Below are 17,237 nucleotides of genomic sequence, written 5' to 3' on the forward strand. Positions count from 1 at the left end.
ACCTGCGGCTTGCAACTTCCAGGTCAGTGGGAGGAGAATACCGGAAAAGGGAAAGCAAGTTCCCTGTCAGTACAGGCTGTCAGTGCAGTGAGGGGAGATAGTCAAGTGGGGGAGGAGTGACAGGAAAACCTGTTTTCCATTTGCTCTTGAAGCCATTCATTTTAAGGACTCCCAAGAAATTGGTCTTTGGATCCTATGGGAATGGGTGGCATCACACATGCTCCTCCCTCGTCCTGGAAGGTCTTTCTCTCCTTTCCACCCACTCCTGTTTTTTGTTTTGTTTTTGTTTTTCCTCCTCTGTTTGTCTCTACTCTCACTCATCAGGTCTCAGCTTCAAAGCTTTTTCCTGAGGGAAGGGAGGTCTTCCCAACCCAAGGACATGCCCCGATGACACACAGGAGGGGTATCCTCTAGGGCAGGAATTGTGCTGCCTCCTACATCGATGAGTACCTGACACTGGGCACAGACAGTGCTTGGCATTTTTTTTTAACTTTTTATTTTGTATTGGAGTATAGTTGATTAACAATGTTGTTTAGTTTCAGGTGTACAACAAAGTGATCCGGTTATACATGTAGATACATGTAGATACATGTATCTATTCTTTTTCAAATTCTTTTCCCAATTAGGTTGTTACATAATATTGAGCAGAGTTCCCTGTGCTGTACAGTAGGTCCTTGTTGGTTTTCCATTTTAAATGTAGCAGTGTGTACATGTCGATCCCAAACTCCCTAACTATCCCTCCCTCCCACCCTTCCCCCCAGGTAACCATAAATCCGTTCTCTAAGTGCTTGACATTTATTACATTGTGTTCATTTGAAGGCCTAACCCAAGAAACAAGCAGTTAATAAAGTTTTGCAGCCCAGTTAAAATTTCAGTATGATGTTATCTGGCTTCTTAAAGAGTGATAAGAATTGATTTTTGAAAGAAAAAGAAAGAAAGAAAGAAAAGAAAGGAAGAAACAAAGAAAGAAAAAGGAAACTGATTCATCATTGATGCTGTGAGGTTTCATTCATTTCTCAGTATGTCTCCCTCACGATACCGAAATCAAGTATCCTATCCTCTTCAACGTCTTGTCTGACCTCCTCAGACAGGCAGTAGTCCTCTCTTCCATGATCACACAGGGCTCATTCATAGCCTGGCTTCTTTACCTCCTTTTATCCTGCCCTACTAGGTCACTAGCTACTTAAGGTTGTGAACTGGGTCTTTGGCTCTTCTGCCTCATTCTACCTTTCCTAGGACCTAGCATATTGCTTAGCATAGAGTAAGCACTCACATTGCTGAAATGATTAAATGTTGGTGCAAAAAATAGAACATCTATTCATTTAACCAACATTCAATAAATATTTATTGAGAACCCAACTGTTTACCAGGAACTGTTTTTGCTGCTTGGAATACATCAATTAAAAATTCCCTATTCAAATAAATATTCTAGAAGTTTTTAACTTTTCCAAAAGCTAGAGTAATGGTTTCCAGGTTTGTTTTGTAACTGTGTTGACCTAAGAGATGCACACAGATACCTAGTACAGGTTGCTAAATACTAGGTATTAAATTCCAAGGTTGTGATTAACAGTTAAGCTTAATAGTATCTCTGCAGTTATGGATGAACCTAGTACCCTGAAGCTGTATATTCAATAAAGGCAATACAAAAAGGTAGCTAAGTGGGCTTCCCTGGTGGCGCAGTGGTTGAGAGTCCGCCTGCCGATGCAGGGGACACGGGTTCGTGCCCCGGTCTGGGAAGATCCCACATGCCACGGAGCGGCTGGACCCGTGGGCCATGGCCACTGAGCCTGCGCGTCCGGAGCCTGTGCTCCACAACGGGAGAGGCCACAGCAGTGAGAGGCCCGTGTACCACAAAAAAAAAAAGGTAGCTAAGTTAGCAAATGATTTCTGTTTACCAGCTTACCATGAGCACAAGTATAATGGTGAAGATTCTTTTCAGTTTTTCATTATAAGCATCCTAAAATGGCCTGAAGGTTAAAAGGCTAGCAATCTTGAATCAGTTCCAAAAATTGTACTTAATTAAATTTTGTTTTTTTTAAGTGCCTAGTCCTTCTTGAGAAACTAAGCTTCTCTTTAGTATACTTAAATCAAATTCACCTAGAAATATATTGTTTCTGTATGTTTGTTTTAAACTAGGATCATTAAAAATGCACAAGAATTTCATGCTGTGCAATCTTTATCTTTTCTAATGATGCTACTTCAGTTGTAGAGTGTTTAAACAACTAGAACTTGCTCATTACCAGTCATTTTGACATTGTGGGTGATATATGGAATATAGCAATTCATGTCAATTATTATCTACTGGCATACTTCATTTCTGAGCCAGTAAGCACAGATTTTAGGAGCAAATCTTCAGTGTTAATTGGAAAATCAATAAACTTCTGATGGAATGAATTTTGTACTTTCTATTTCCTTAATTTTACAAGCTGCCTCAATTTAAATCCATGGTGTTATAGCCCCATTAATATTATTTTGGGGAAAGGCAGATGGTGACTTTTTATTCTTCTGTTCTGTCAAGGGGACATGTATTACATTATTTCCAGATTTATACTAACAGGACTTAAACTTTCTTAAAGGGCTTCACAGCACCGCAGACTTCATAAACAGGTCCTCTCATTTGTCATAGAACTTTAGTCCCTGCAGATGAAGTACAGCAGCAATTATATCTAAGATAGGGACACTCTATAAGGAGTTTAGGGGCAGAGAATGAATGTCCTCTGCAGTCAAAGCATAAGGGCTGGCAGGAATTACTCCTGCTGGAGCCGGTAGAGGCTGAAGGCTTCCCTCTGGAGGGAAGTGGAATAGGCAGGGTTTCATCCCGGCTGAATCTGCATCTCAGGTCAAGGCCTTAGAAATCCTATAAACTTATTAACCACCATCACCTTATGTTCCTGGAAAGACCCATCCTTAACAAGACTGTGAAATAACAAAGTTCTTTTATGGTCCGGTTTCTCTTTCCAGATCCATCAACTGCAACACTGTAGAAATATTACTAGAGTTAAATTTTGACCCCAGTTTTGAGCCTGGCTCTGTCATTTATCAGTGACATGACTTGGGGATATCAATACACCTCTGTGAGACAATATGTTCCTCTGTACCATGCAGCCAAAAGCACATAATCCACATGTTTGCTGCAAAGGTTACATAGGTTGACGTATGTAAAACAGCTTAGTCAACTGATCTATATTCTTGATCATCATTACCCATAAAGCTGGCTTTGGGACAAAAATCGGCAAGGCCGTCTCATGGTTTGGTATTGCACCCTCCGGCCATTGTCTTGCTCAAATGCCAAGATTCCTCTCGCCTCTCTCCCAACAACATCCAAATAGAATATCTTGACGTTTCAGAGTAAAATAAAAACTGTTAACTGTCAGACGGTGATGGAATTGTCAAAAGTAAATTAGATCAGCCTCATAAATTGTTCTGTTTGTTCTGTGACAATTTAAGCACTGGCCAGTTTTTTTTAAGGAGAGCAAATGAAAAACAAAGAAACTATCAGCATTCCCTTCCAGACAGGCAGGGCCCTCCCACAGTCAAGCATTTGTGCCCCTTAAACCTTTTATTTCCCATCTAAGTCTGTGCTGGATAAAACAGCAAAGATATAAAAATCTAGGTGAAATGTTAGCGTTATATAAAAACGATTTCAGCACTAAGCAGAAGAAATTGCTTTAGGTGGGGAAGAGGTAAAAGAAGAGTTCATCATTCAGGCAGCATAATGACACTGGGAAAAACAGCCCATTTTTTTCACATCCCACATCCGATCTCTAAGGAAATCCTTTAGGCTCTTCCTTCAAAATAGATCTAAGGACTTCCCTGGTGGCGCAGTGGTTAAGAATCCGCCTGCCAATGCAAGGGACACGGGTTTGAGCCCTGGTCTGGGAAGATCCCACATGCCGCGGAGCAACTAAGCCAGTGTGCCACAACTACTGAGCCTGCGATCTAGAGCCCGCGAGCCACAACTACTGAGCCCACGAGCCACAATTACTGAAGCCTGCGCAAGTAGAGCCCATGCTCTGCAACAAGAGAAGCCACCGCACTGAGAAGCCCGCGCACCGCAACGAAGAGTAGCCCCTGCTCGCCACAACTAGAGAAAGCCCGTGCAGCAACGAAGACCCATCGCAGCCAAAAATAAATAAATAGATTTATTAAAAAAAAAAAAAGATCTAGAAAGTGACAAAGTGAGAACTTCTTACCACCTCCTCTTCTTCCACCCTTGTATGAACTACAATCACCTATTGCCTGGATCGTTGCAGTAGACTTCTAACCATTCCTCCCCAGACTATTCTCAACTCAGCAGTCAGAGTAATCTTTCTAAAATGTAAGAAGGGTCGTGACATTCTTCTGTTAGAAAATCCTCCAGTGACTTACATCTCACTGAGTAAATGTCAAAATCCTGAAAATGCCAGGAGACCCTCCTTACCCCACTTCCGTCTTTCTGTCATTGTCCCTATTAGTCTTCCCTTGCTCACTCTGGATTCCTTGATCTTCCTCCTATTCAACAGCCACCTCCTGCTTGAGGACCTTTGCATTGGCCACCTGATCCACTAGAGGCAGCTACCATCATCCGTGCTTGTCCCTCAGACACCCACCTGGTTGTACATGCACCTGCTTCAAACCTTCCCCTAAATATTGCTGTCTGAATAAAGCTCACCCAACTACCCTATTTAAAACCACAAACCACTTCCTTCTTCCCAATATTGCTGACTCCGCTGTGTTTTTTCTGTAGCACTCGTCACCATGTAGTATGCCATATATTTTACTTATTTATTATTTATTGCCTGTCTTCCATCCATTTCCCCCAATATAAATTCCAAGAATGCAAGGATTTATATTTATTTGTTTCATGTATGTATCCCATTTGTAGAATGAATAAATGGATGATATTCCTGACCAGATATTTTTGAGGCTGGTATTTTTAAAGGAAACTTCAGAAAGAAGCAGAGAGCTTGGTAGAGAGTACTTTTTAAATGTGGGATAAAAGTGAGTGAGTTGTGGAAGGAGAAATGGTGCAATAGAATTTAATGAACAGAACTAAAACTGAGATTATATATGTTCCAGAGAATGGTTTAAAACCCCCAGTTTCTAAACACGTTAAGTATTCAGCTTAGTTCTCCCTTTGTGATTTCTATGAAAATTGGAAAATATTTTGGTTTTAAATTTTAGTGATGTTGAAAGAATGGATAACATTTAGTGAAAAAGAACAATGATATTGTTTCTGTTAAAATGTATATCTCAATCATTACATCTTTCAGAAAAAGAAGCATCCCATTCTGTATTTATCTTTCAATCAATTTATTGATGTAAAGACAATCTGTGAAAGCTGCAATTACAAACCCTCATTTGAAATCAGAGAAATAGCTTTGTAAGAGGCAGAAGCAGTATTTTTGTTGCTGTTTTTGTTTTAAGAGAGGCTGTGACAGTCCTGTACTCCAGCTGCTTTTGTCCAGAGCTAGACACTGCAGGTCAAAACCTCACACAGACACATATTCCTTCTGGGAGGTCTTGTTTGTCAGAAACATGCTAATATGATAAGGGCTGGGAGGTGAAAAGTATACAGCACAGTTTAGATTTTAAATTTATTTTGTTGTGAGAAAAAACTGTTACTTTTTCAGGTTTCCATTTCAAGAAAGTGTTTTAAACTTTGTGTTTCCATGCCTCTGGTTGGGTAGGGGACAGTAGTAGCTTTTGACAAAAGACAAAGTTGATGGTTACCTAACATTTATTTCCTACCCATTCCTAGAATATTCTTTGGGACCTTTGGTCCCACTTTTTATGAAGAAAGGCTTCAAGAATTGGGAAAGGTGGAAGTGGAACAAATTAGGAAAAAACTTTTTTTTTTTTTTTTTTGCCGTACGCGGGCCTCTCACTGTTGTGGCCTCTCCCGTTGCAGAGCACAGGCTCCGGACGCACAGGCCCAGCAGCCATGGCTCATGGGTCCAGCCGCTCCACGGCATGTGGGATCTTCCCAGACCGGGGCACTAACCCAGGTCCCTTGCATCGGCAGGCGGACTCTCAACCACTGCGCCACCAGGGAATCCCCACACTAGACTTTTTTAAGCTGCAGGAGGTCTGGGCAAGACCATTGACATGTAATCTCTCAACCCAGTTACAGTGAGTTACAGTGAGCTGGGAGTTTACATGGATTATTATAACTAACAAAAAGATCCCACTTTCTATAAGATATTCATACAATTGAGGTAACACGTATTTGCATTTGCATAGTAACCATACTTCAGAGCTCGGTCTCCAGCTCAAATCTACAGTGTCTATTCCTTCCAAAATGTGGAAATTGACTGTTAGGTCATGCATTTTATCTTTGCTTTCCAAAGCTAAATGGAAAGAAAGTGATACTGAAATATCTAGCAATTCAATCCACTGAGTGGAAAATCTGAAATATTCCAGTCCAATATTTGTTTTCAAATTTACCACAGAGATTATTTTTTAAAGTTTTAGCTGCTATTGCCTCTATTACATAATGCTTGGTACTGCACTCTGCTGAGAATAAACAAGAACAAACACCAGCATTTCAAACATAGGTTCTGTGCTCTGTGGGTTTGTGGGAAATACTTTCTGTGGTTAATTTCCCTGGGCCACCCACCCCTGTGGCCTTAGGTCAGAAACTTCTTACCTGAAACAGTTCCTGGTGTACTTCATAGTGTAATGGCGGGGCAAGATGTTAGGGGAAACTTGAGCTTCCAAAAAATCGACAGTACAGACACCAAGCACAAAGTGACTAAGCACTCGGCTTGACCACATCACAGTGTGGGGTTTGAGGATTCACTTCTGGGAACCTTCAATTCTTGAGAAAGGAGAAGATGTGGTGCAAATGAGTATTCACAGAAGCTCAGATGTTTGCTTAAAATTTATTACAAACTGTGTTACTCCAGGCTTCTTGTGCTCATGCAGCAGACATAGACCCAACTCAACCTTAACACATGAGCAATGTTAGAAAGCACCAAGGCTCTATCCTGGCTCCTTTGAAAGCCGAGCTCCTTGACAGCATAGTTTACAATCACTCCTTATCTTTACATTCTCTCATCATCTCATTCTCTCATCATCCCATTCTGCCTGTAACACGGCAGTGTAATTTATGCTTACGTTATGTCACGTCAACAGAACTCACTTGGATTGCTCAAACCATCCCATTGCCAGAGCCATTAGACATTTATTAGTCCTTATTCCATTTAATCTTCCTTCAGTACTTGGCGTAGTTGACTAGTTCCTGTTTCTCGAAACATTCTCCTCCCTTGATTTTGACAGTACCTGGTTCAGCATCTTCTCAATTATCTTCTTTTCAAGTATAATTTTATTGAATGACCGTTCTGCATTATGAACTAATACAAAAAGTTGAAGTCATGATGAGTTGAGAATCATTTTTGCAGTCCTGGGCATTGCCCTAGGGTCTTTGACTTTGCAGCGCTATATAGAAAAGTGTTTAAAACCATGGCTATTACAACAACTGAGTTCAAATGGTAGCCCTTTCATTTGGTGGCTGTTCAGAAGGGATTCCTCAGAGAGCAGACTCTGTGATGAAGATAGGTGTGTAGGATGTTAATTAAGGAGTGCTCTTGAGATCAACACTGTGGGGATTAAGGAGGGAAGCAGGATTGGGCAAAAAAAGTAGAGCTATGTGGATTCTCATCAAAGCCAAATTTGTGTGAAGCTGGGATGGGCTTTCAGAGTTAAGTGAATCTGGGGAGGGCCTTTGTAACACTGCATCTATTAATCATTGGTTGCAGGCTGCCACTAGGAAGGGTATCATGGCTTTGGGCAATGTGGCTGTCTTCCCTTACTGGAACTAGGAGATGAGGATGTTCAGGTAGCAACACTGCCAGCCATTAGAAGCATATGTCCTGATCCAAAAGGGAGTCTGGGCAGAGCTTCACAGTTTGCATTACCATAGCTCTATATCCTTGGGGAAATTATTTAAATTCTCTGTGCCTCACTTTCTATAGCTATGGAATGGGAATAATGATAGTACCTACCACATGGGTTTGTTGTGATGGCTTAAAATGATATCTGGCACATAGTAAGTGCCTGGTAAAATCAGTTATTATCTTAATTCCATAGCCACTCAAGACAGCTGCAGAAATAACCTTGTGCTACAGGGCTAAATTCAATAGGTTGCCAAACCATAAGCATGCCCACATTCAATCCATGCATTCTGTTGATTCTTTGTTTTAAATATCTTTCTTACTCGTGACCTCTTCTCCAGCCCCAATCTTGCTACTTCTCTGGGTCAGATCCTTAGTTGCTGTTGTCGAGACTAACGTGTTTGCCTCCAATCTTTCTTCTTCCCAAATAATCCTTTATAGATAGCTAATGATCTTTTATACAAATTCAAACCCAACCATCATTTTCCTGCTTAAAATCCCATTTCCAATAAGGCAGAGTACAAGTTTCTTACCATATAGACAACCACATCATCTATTGCCACTCCCTTATATGTAGCTAATTTTCCAGCAACAGCTAATTACTCTTTTTTTTTTATTGAAGTATAGTTGATTTACAGTATTGTGCTAATTACTTTGAAGTCATCAATCTCTTGCATAGCTCTGGGACCTTAACCGATTGTTTTGTGAGTTTAACTTCTCTCCACAGCTAAAATATCTTCTCTTCTGTGAAGCTTTCTCCAACTCATATATGTGAGTGTAGAAATACACACAGACTTCCTTTCTCTGCCGGTGGAAAAATTACTTTCTCTCTCCTCTATGTTACCCTGCCTTCTCTATTCAGCCTGGATTAAAGTCCTTAACATGTTGTCTCATAATGTCTTATGGTGAGCCCTGAGATTGGACAGTCCTAGGTTTAAATTCTAACTCAGCCTTTATTAGTTAAGTGACCTTGGACCAATTACACCCTTGATTTTCTCAGCTTACCTTGGAAGTTCCCTGTCAAGATTAAATGAGAAAATGTGTACAAAATGCACTAAGCATGTACTCAGTGTTAACAGATACGAGTATTATCGTGGTTGCCTGCATGTCTCCTCCATTTAGTTATGAGCTCCTAAGAGGAGCTTTATCGTATACGTCTTGGTTTCCTTGACATCTAGGAGAGTGTCTGACACATTAAGTGACTAATTGCTGGATACCTGGTTAAGGAAAGGTTTGATACGTATCATATATCATACTGAAATTGCACAGTAGTGTAAAGGACAGACTTTTGGAAAAAGTGAAATGTCAAGTGTATGACACACAAACTTAAGGAGCTGTTATCTCTATTTTAAAATGAGAATGCTTCATAATCTTCTTTTTGAGAAAGTGAAAGACATTTCAAAAGTTAATTCATAGGTGGTCGTGTCATCTCAGGTAGAGAAACATGATTTTCCTCCTGCTGACAGGAATAAAAATCATTATGGCTAACTAATGGTAGTGTGGTATTTATTCATTCATTCATTCATTCAAAAATTATCTGGATGTTAACCATACTAGGTACAAGCAATTAAAAGATCAACAAAGGGCTTCCCTGGTGGCACAGTGGTTGAGAGTCCGCCTGCCGATGCAGGGGACACGGGTTCGTGCCCCGGTCCGGGAGGATCCCACATGCCGCAGAGCGGCTGGGCCCGTGAGCCATGGCCGCTGAGCCTGCACGTCTGGAGCCTGTGCTCCACAACGGGAGAGGCCACAAAAAGATCAACAAAGACAAATCTGTGAGCCTCAATTTCTATCACTAAGAGAGAGGTAATAATGGTAGTTACCTCCTTGTGGTTGTTGGCAGAATCAAATAAGTCAGTACGTGTAATGAGCTTAGAATAAGTCTTGGCACATAAACAGTACTTATTATCATATTGTTGTTTTGAAAATTTTTAAGAAACTGTAGTCCTTTCCATCAACAAGTTGCCATAAAGCTCTGAACATGTGAATGCATGCCTGTGGAACTAACCATATTTCACATTAAAGATAATGACTACCCTACCCCTCACCTACAGTTTGGAGTTATTGTGTGAAAAAAATATTTATAATTATTCATTCTGTATTTTATGTGAAGATTTCAAAATTCCACTGATGACTCTGGGATGGAGGGATGGAAGTTGTGAGAGAGCATCCCACCATGTTGGGTTCTAATCATCCCAGATGGAAACCATATTTAAAGGTCCAATGTATTCTTTGGAAGGAAAGACATAGGGTGGTGCCAGTGTTACATCATATTCCAGACCAGATTAAAGGTTTCTGGAGTTGTGGTTGTGCACACCCTGTTTTATGGTTGTGAGAATCCACTCCGCAACCAAGGGTACATGGAGCTTCCTACAACATTCCGTCTCTGAAATATGTAAACCAAATGAAATATCACTTGGCAATAACTGATTATCAATCATGAGTCTAGATGGTTCTCATTCATTAAAACAAATCAATTGAGTACTCACTCCCTGCCAGGTATTAGGATAGACATGAGGGTACCAATAAGAAGAAAACACTTACCCTCTAGCCAGGAAAGTTCCAATTAGTGGAGGAAAGAGACAAGTAAAAAATTCCAAAGCAGTACAGTAATAGAGGCCTATAAATTTCACAGTAATGAGACCTGGGAAGTGAGAACAGGGTGCTGTTAGTTACGGAGGAGGCTGCTTTCAGGGAGGTATAACCTGAGCTGAGTTTGGAAGGATACATAAAAGTTAATCATCAAACAAGATAGTGTAATGAGAAGAGCATTTTAATTAAAAGAAAGAATTAAGGCCAGAAATCTTGGTGTGTTTGGGAAACTACAAGTATTTCAACATGTTCTGGACATACAATTTGATGTGGAAATTGTTGGGAATTGAGGCTGAAGAGGGCTTTTTCTCTTGTATGTCTTGTTGAGGAATTTAGGCTTTATTCTGTGGACAGTTGGGGCCCCTGAATGATTTTGATTGACAAAACAGAAACACAATCTTAGTTTTTTGCTTTAGATGTTACCTCTGGCTGCAGTGTGGAAAATGGGGAGGGGGGAGTAATCGGAGATTCTTGCATAATTAAAATGATAAATGATGAGAGTCAACATTTATGTCATTACGATGAAAATGGAGAGAAGCGGTAGATTATACACAGATTACAGTGATAAAACTTACAGGACTAAGTCACTGATTAGCTTGAAGTGTTGGATGAAAAAGTAGAAAAGTAGTTGAAAAAGATCACTGTATTTCTGACATAAGCATATCAATTGGTGAATAGTGACGCTGATGACTGTCATGGGACATGTAGTTGAAGGAGATGGTAAATTAGATGAAGGGCCAGACCGTACAGAGGGCCTCCCCACTCCCCTGTGTCTTACTGAAAACACTTAACCTGGTTATTCAGAGTTCTTTCTCTTGATCATGTTAGAAGTTAATCCAGAAGAAGGGTAAATAGGAGGAAGAATTACGTATTAGGTATATATTATGCTATACTTGACCTTAATTCAACTTACAATGACAATTGAGCATTCACAGAGGGTAAATGTAATTTTTAAAGCCCATATATATGACATCTTAGGGAATAAGACTTTGATGTGGAAAACACTGTATTAATAATGATGATGATGATGATGATGGTGATAACATATTAACTTGGCACTTACTGTGTATCAAGCACAGCATTAACCTGCAAGTACCATTAATCTTCCCATTTTACAGGTGGGGAAATTTGAAACTTAGAGAGTTTGGTCACCCACTGTTAAGAAGTTAACCAGGATTCAAAGTGAAGTCCTCTCATGTTGTGGAATGAGCAGAGGTTTGGAAATTCAGAAATTTAGTTTAGAGTTCTAGTTTAGCTATTTATTGGCAAGGTAACCATCATGTCACCCTTCGTCTGTAAAATATAAGTTGAGGGATGGGTTGCTAAGGTAGGGAGAAATTGGAAAAGTTGAAATTTTTGAAGGCTCTGTAGCCCCTTCAACCTTTGCATTCTGTGGTTTTGACTGTATAACAGAGTATTCACTCTGATAGTGACTCTGAGCTCAAAGGCATATGGTGGCTGATCCACACAATCTACTGAGAGGACAGGCTCATTACCAAAAGGAAGGCATGCCATTGTCCAGTCAGTGTGGCTGTTGGCTTAGTTCATGCATTTTTTAAAGCTCCTCTCCAGGATTCTAATGGCTGTGGTTTTGTACTCAGCCTAAGTATTGCCCATTTCTTAATAGAGAAAGGAATAAGAGCGGTTTCTCTGGAAAAGGAAAATCTTGTTCTCTAATAAACAAAGGTCTTCTTGACCATTGTCTTTGTTTTAAAACAATTCAGAAAGGGACTTTTTGTGATGTGTTCTCTTGAATTTTGTCATCTCTCTTTCACTTGTAGTTCTGCTGCCCAAATATGGTAGACTAGAAGTTCTTCTAAGTAGAGGTTTGGAGAGTCTGAATATTTCCAGGAAAACCCACAGAAGGGTCTTTTCAGCCTGCAGATGGGGACAGAAAAATATCAGGGAGGTAAAAATCTCAGAAATGTCTAACTTTGGTTTTTTACATTGGGATATTACCTGCTTGTTCATTTTGGCTGCAGGGAAGTTATTGGGGCTTTGGGGTAATTCACTTTCTTTAGAGATAAAATAGTGGCCACTTTGGTCATTTAAAGTTCTGTGATGTTAGTCCTACTCTTGGGGTTTAGAAGAAAAGACCTGTACATTTAAGACAAACACTGGCTCTGCCATTTATTAGCTGTGTGGAGCCCAGATACTATTCCCGAACTTCCATTTCTCATCTGTAAAATAGGAATCGAATCTTTATTTCAAAGTTTATCATGCAGTTGAAATGCAATAATACATGTAATGTGCTTAGTCCAGTGCCTGCCTGTAGTTCAATAGATGAGAAGTAATCACACCATTCAAAACTAGCAAAGACTAATATTTTGAGTTAGCAGAAGTAATACAAATAACATAGCATTCCCTGTTCATTGAGCAAGACCACCTACAAAATGTTTTCTTCCACCTTGCCTATTTAGCCTCTTTATAGCATATGAGTAACGATCACAACAGATGCTGTGTCAATAAGCAAGAAGAATGGAAAATAATTAACACAATATGCTTGTGTGCATGGAAGTTTCTATCAGAAATTACAATGCTTACGATCTGAATTCTTCTAAAAGGAAATTGAAGCTCAGAATGCTTTGTATTTGCATTAGCTATTATTTGGTGCTTTCGGGAATATCCGCTATCTATGGTTGGTTGTGATTATTTGTGAAAAGCAGAAACAGGAAGAAGAGATATGAAACTGTGCTGGATTAAAAAGAGTGCCTGAAGCATGGACAGAATATTAATATAGTTTTCACAAAAATGGGCTGAGCCAGTTAAGCTCAGATATCAAACCTGTCTGTATACAGGACGATGTTAATTTTCAGTGAAAAACCTTGGATAGATGCCAATAACTTCCGGGAAAAGGAAATAATATTATACAGATTTCTTCTCTGCGATCTTTGATGTCCACAGAGAAACCCTTTCTGAAAAGACAACTATTTTCTTCTTCGGCTCATCTTTGAGAATTGCTGCAGCTAGGTCATGTTGTACCCAAAGACCACCACGAAGTTCAGAGAGGGTGGGAGGGGCCTTCCCATTAAATCCTTGGTCAACCATTTGCATTTTCCAAAAGTTAGTTGACAATTACAAGGTTTGGGGACTTTCAGTTATAATTGTATTGCAAAAATTATAAGAGGAAACAGGCAGAGGTTATGTTAACAGGCCCCCGGTGGCTGTCAAGGACGTGTGGTTCAGCCTTTGAAGTCAGTTTCAGTAGATTTTCATGTGAAATAAGTGGAGTAAAATGCTCCCATTTCAGGTTTCACAAGTGATATTGTTTAATGTACTGATGTTGTTTCTTGTAAATTTGTTTTAGGGAGCTATTTCCTCTGACTATTATTTCAGAACTCCTCTATTAAGCTAAGCAAAACAGGGGGTTGAAATTACATCTCTATTTCTATTTTTATGTTATTTAAAAAAATTAATTTAAGCACATGTTATTTTTTTTAAAAAAAGTAAAACAGACACAGAAAGCTAAAAGAATGTGAAGTAACAATCTCCCTTCCCTAGTCTCTCATCATATCCCTTTCAAAATTTCTTTTTTTTAAATATGTCCAAAAAATACAAAAACAAAAATAAATTTTATGTGTAGACCCAGTCATATAGCAGACCCACTATATTGTATATTTTACCCAAATAGGTATATAAAATACTATCGAGTACTTTGATTTCTCACTTAACATATCTTGGAGACTTTTCAATATTACTGCATACAGATCTATTGTATTCTTTTTAACATCTGCACATCATCCTGTTGTTTGGATATACCATAATGTATACAACCAGTGATTTCTGTATCTTGTTACTATAAATAACACTGTAATGAACAGGATAAATTCCTTACATGGTATTTCTGGGTCAGAAGAGAAGTGCATTTAAAATTTTGACATATATGTAAATTAAGTTCCTACTAAGAGTATGTGCGAGTGCTTATTTTAGGCAGGTATTCTATTGTCGCTATCTGAGTGTTGTCCTCTACACCAGGTTGAAGGTGTGGTGTCAGTCGATGTAAGCAGAATAAGTAAATAAAGGATAGAAACTTGGGTACAACAAAGGTGTTAGTCAGGGTCCCAAAGGGGAACAGAAGACACACTCAAATTGAAATAATTTAAGGATGAGTAATTTACAAAGAGACTATTTACAATGATGCAAGTGGATAGAGGGGAAACCCATGGAATCATGCAATAATCTGCAGGTGGTAAATAACAGCTAAGTTGTTACCACCTCTGAGCCATAATTGAGAGAGGAAGGAGAAGATATTGGACCTCAAGGAGAGTCACGTGGAGAAGTTCACCTTGAGAGGAGCAGTAGCCTTCCATTGAAGGTCAAGGTATCATGAGAGTTCCCATCCCTGCAGTGTCACGGGGGCTTCCCATTGACTTAGCCAAGCAGAAGCCAAAATATATGCCCTTCAGTGGGGTCCATATGGGTCAACTTCACACAGCAAATAGGGCAGTTGAAAAGAGTGAAGAGTAGATCTGAAGGGGAAAAAAATTCACAACACCCCAACACAAAGATGATTTCTATCATTATTGATTCCCAGAATCACCCATTCCAAACCAGATAAGGACCCATACAACCTTTATACCTATCTGGGAGAAAAGTCTGTATTTTTTTCTGGTAAAGTGTATCTTTTCCATTATCGAATTATTTTATTTTGTGAGTTGTCTGAGGGGAGGGACCATATCTAACTTATTCATCACACTTTTAGCAGAACCCAGAACAGTGCCTGACACAGATGAAGCACTTAATAACTAGTTGTTGGATAAATAAATGCCAGAAAAAATTTCTTGTTTCTGAATTTGACATTTTATAATGTTATTTAAGCCAATTTCTTCATTATTAATGAATTATTCACTGCTGGTTGTGGGAAATTATCTTCTGGAGGATGGCTGGGCTCTAGTGCTTTCATGAGACACCAGCCCTAGAGGTGAAATCATACTTAACTTGGTTCTTCCCAGGTGTATGGGATTTTACTCATATACAAAGCATAGTTGATGGGGATAATTACAGACATATAAATGGCATTCGAGATGATGGGATGTTTCCATTCCTGCTCTCTCCAAAATGTTTTTTTTTTCCCTTCAGGTTTATTGAGATTAAACTGACAAATAAAATTGTATGTATTTAAAGTGTACAATGTGATGATTTGATACATCATTACCACAAATTAATTAACACTTAATTCATCACCTCTCATGGTTACTATAGTTACCACACTCTACATTAGATCCTCAGTCCCCAAAGTTTTCTGAATCCTAAATTGATCATCTCAAGCATCTGTACACAGTATGAACTTCCTTGGTAGAAACTTCTCTTCTTTTGCCCATGTACACCTAGATTATTATTCTTGGAAGCCTTCTCTGATTGACACTCATTCCATAAAAGCTATGATCACATTGAACTGTATTTTTTTCTCTCGAGTGACTGTATTAAATACAAAATTTTGTTGTCTAGCTGTCTGAAGGTTTGGGCCCTGTCTTTTTCATCATGAAATCCACAACATGAATCTTGGCACTTAACAGAAGCTCAATAAATAGAAGTTGAATTTATTCAGGAGTTCAACATTCTTCTTCCTTTTTCTAGGCTCTTCCGGACATATCCCTAGACTTTGGAGATGCGCCAAGAAAGTTGATTCTCACTCTCTTCTGCTGCTGAATAGAGAGCATGAAAACGAACATGGTAACGTAGAATAAACCTGGGGTTTAATATGAGACCAAGCGGGGCTCACATCTCAGTTTTGCCATTTCTAGCTTGATAACCGTGAGTATTATTCAACTTCTCTAAGGTTGCTGAGAGAATGTAACGGAATTACATACACAGTAAATTCACTGACATGATAAAATATCAGCTTCCCTTCTTCTATCACCTTCTTTCCCCTTAAGGGTATCAAAAATTGTGCTCTGCTTAAAGTCAAAGGATGGGGCAGTGGACTTAAATGGGGGATTTAAGAAGCTTCTTGTAATTTTAGAAAAAGGGCATGGCATAATGGGAATCAACATTCTTCCATTAAACTTCCCTTTCCAGGAGATGTGAAAACTTAATCTTAGTACTACTTTAACTAAATGAACAACTGAACACAATACCACAGGGGTTTATGTACATTCACTCCCCCTTTTCCTATGCAAGCTGGTATTTAGACTTGTTTTAAGAACATATTTCAATGAATGGATGTTGGTGTTGAAATGGTAATGTTATACCCTCATTCTCATTCATTCGTGAGTCTTGTGATCCACCTTTGTGAATCTTTAGATCAATCATGGATATCTTATTCTTGAGCTAACCTGTCCACACGACTTAATAAACACGCCTGAATTGTTTCCCAACCTTACCAGACCCTGTCCCTCAAATGCTGCTCTCCCTCTCTTGCTTATCTCCAGCCACATTAGCTTTCTTTGAGTTCTTTGCAATTTTGCATGACCGTCTAAGTATTATACATAAAATTACGATACATATAAAATTACAATATACATTAAAATTAGATAGAAAATTACAATGTACATAAAATTAAATATACACAATAGTAGCCGTCTTACTAATAGCATTAAATTATATCACCCAAATTCTGTTTCTGAAGGCTCGGGATTCACAGTCTGTGGCACGTATAGCATTGTCCCTTTGCCCCTGCTGACGTCAGCAGCCCCCTCTCTCACCATGCTGTCTCTTAAGCCTTTATGCCAGTCATGCAGAACCTTCTCTTGGCTTCACCAAGGCCTTCTTTTTATTCTGGAACACGCTCTTACTTCTGTTTATATCTATTGTGCCCCACCTCAAGGCCCA

The 17,237-nt window shown here is 39.3% G+C and overlaps 1 protein-coding gene across 1 annotated transcript in view; it reads left to right on the top strand.

The window, feature by feature from the left end:
* The window catches only part of COLEC10 (collectin subfamily member 10), a gene marked incomplete at both ends in the record, with an annotated part of 118,770 nt that overhangs the window by 38,060 nt on the left and 63,473 nt on the right, over window positions 1-17,237 (top strand). The window contains one exon of the mRNA XM_079722388.1: window positions 16,044-16,139. Within this exon, the coding sequence (XP_079578514.1) occupies window positions 16,044-16,139 (96 nt within the window). The remainder of the gene's footprint in view (window positions 1-16,043; window positions 16,140-17,237) is intronic.

The sequence above is a fragment of the Hyperoodon ampullatus genome, assembly GCF_949752795.1.
Source record: "Hyperoodon ampullatus genome assembly, chromosome: 17".
Classification (NCBI taxonomy): domain Eukaryota; kingdom Metazoa; phylum Chordata; class Mammalia; order Artiodactyla; family Ziphiidae; genus Hyperoodon; species Hyperoodon ampullatus.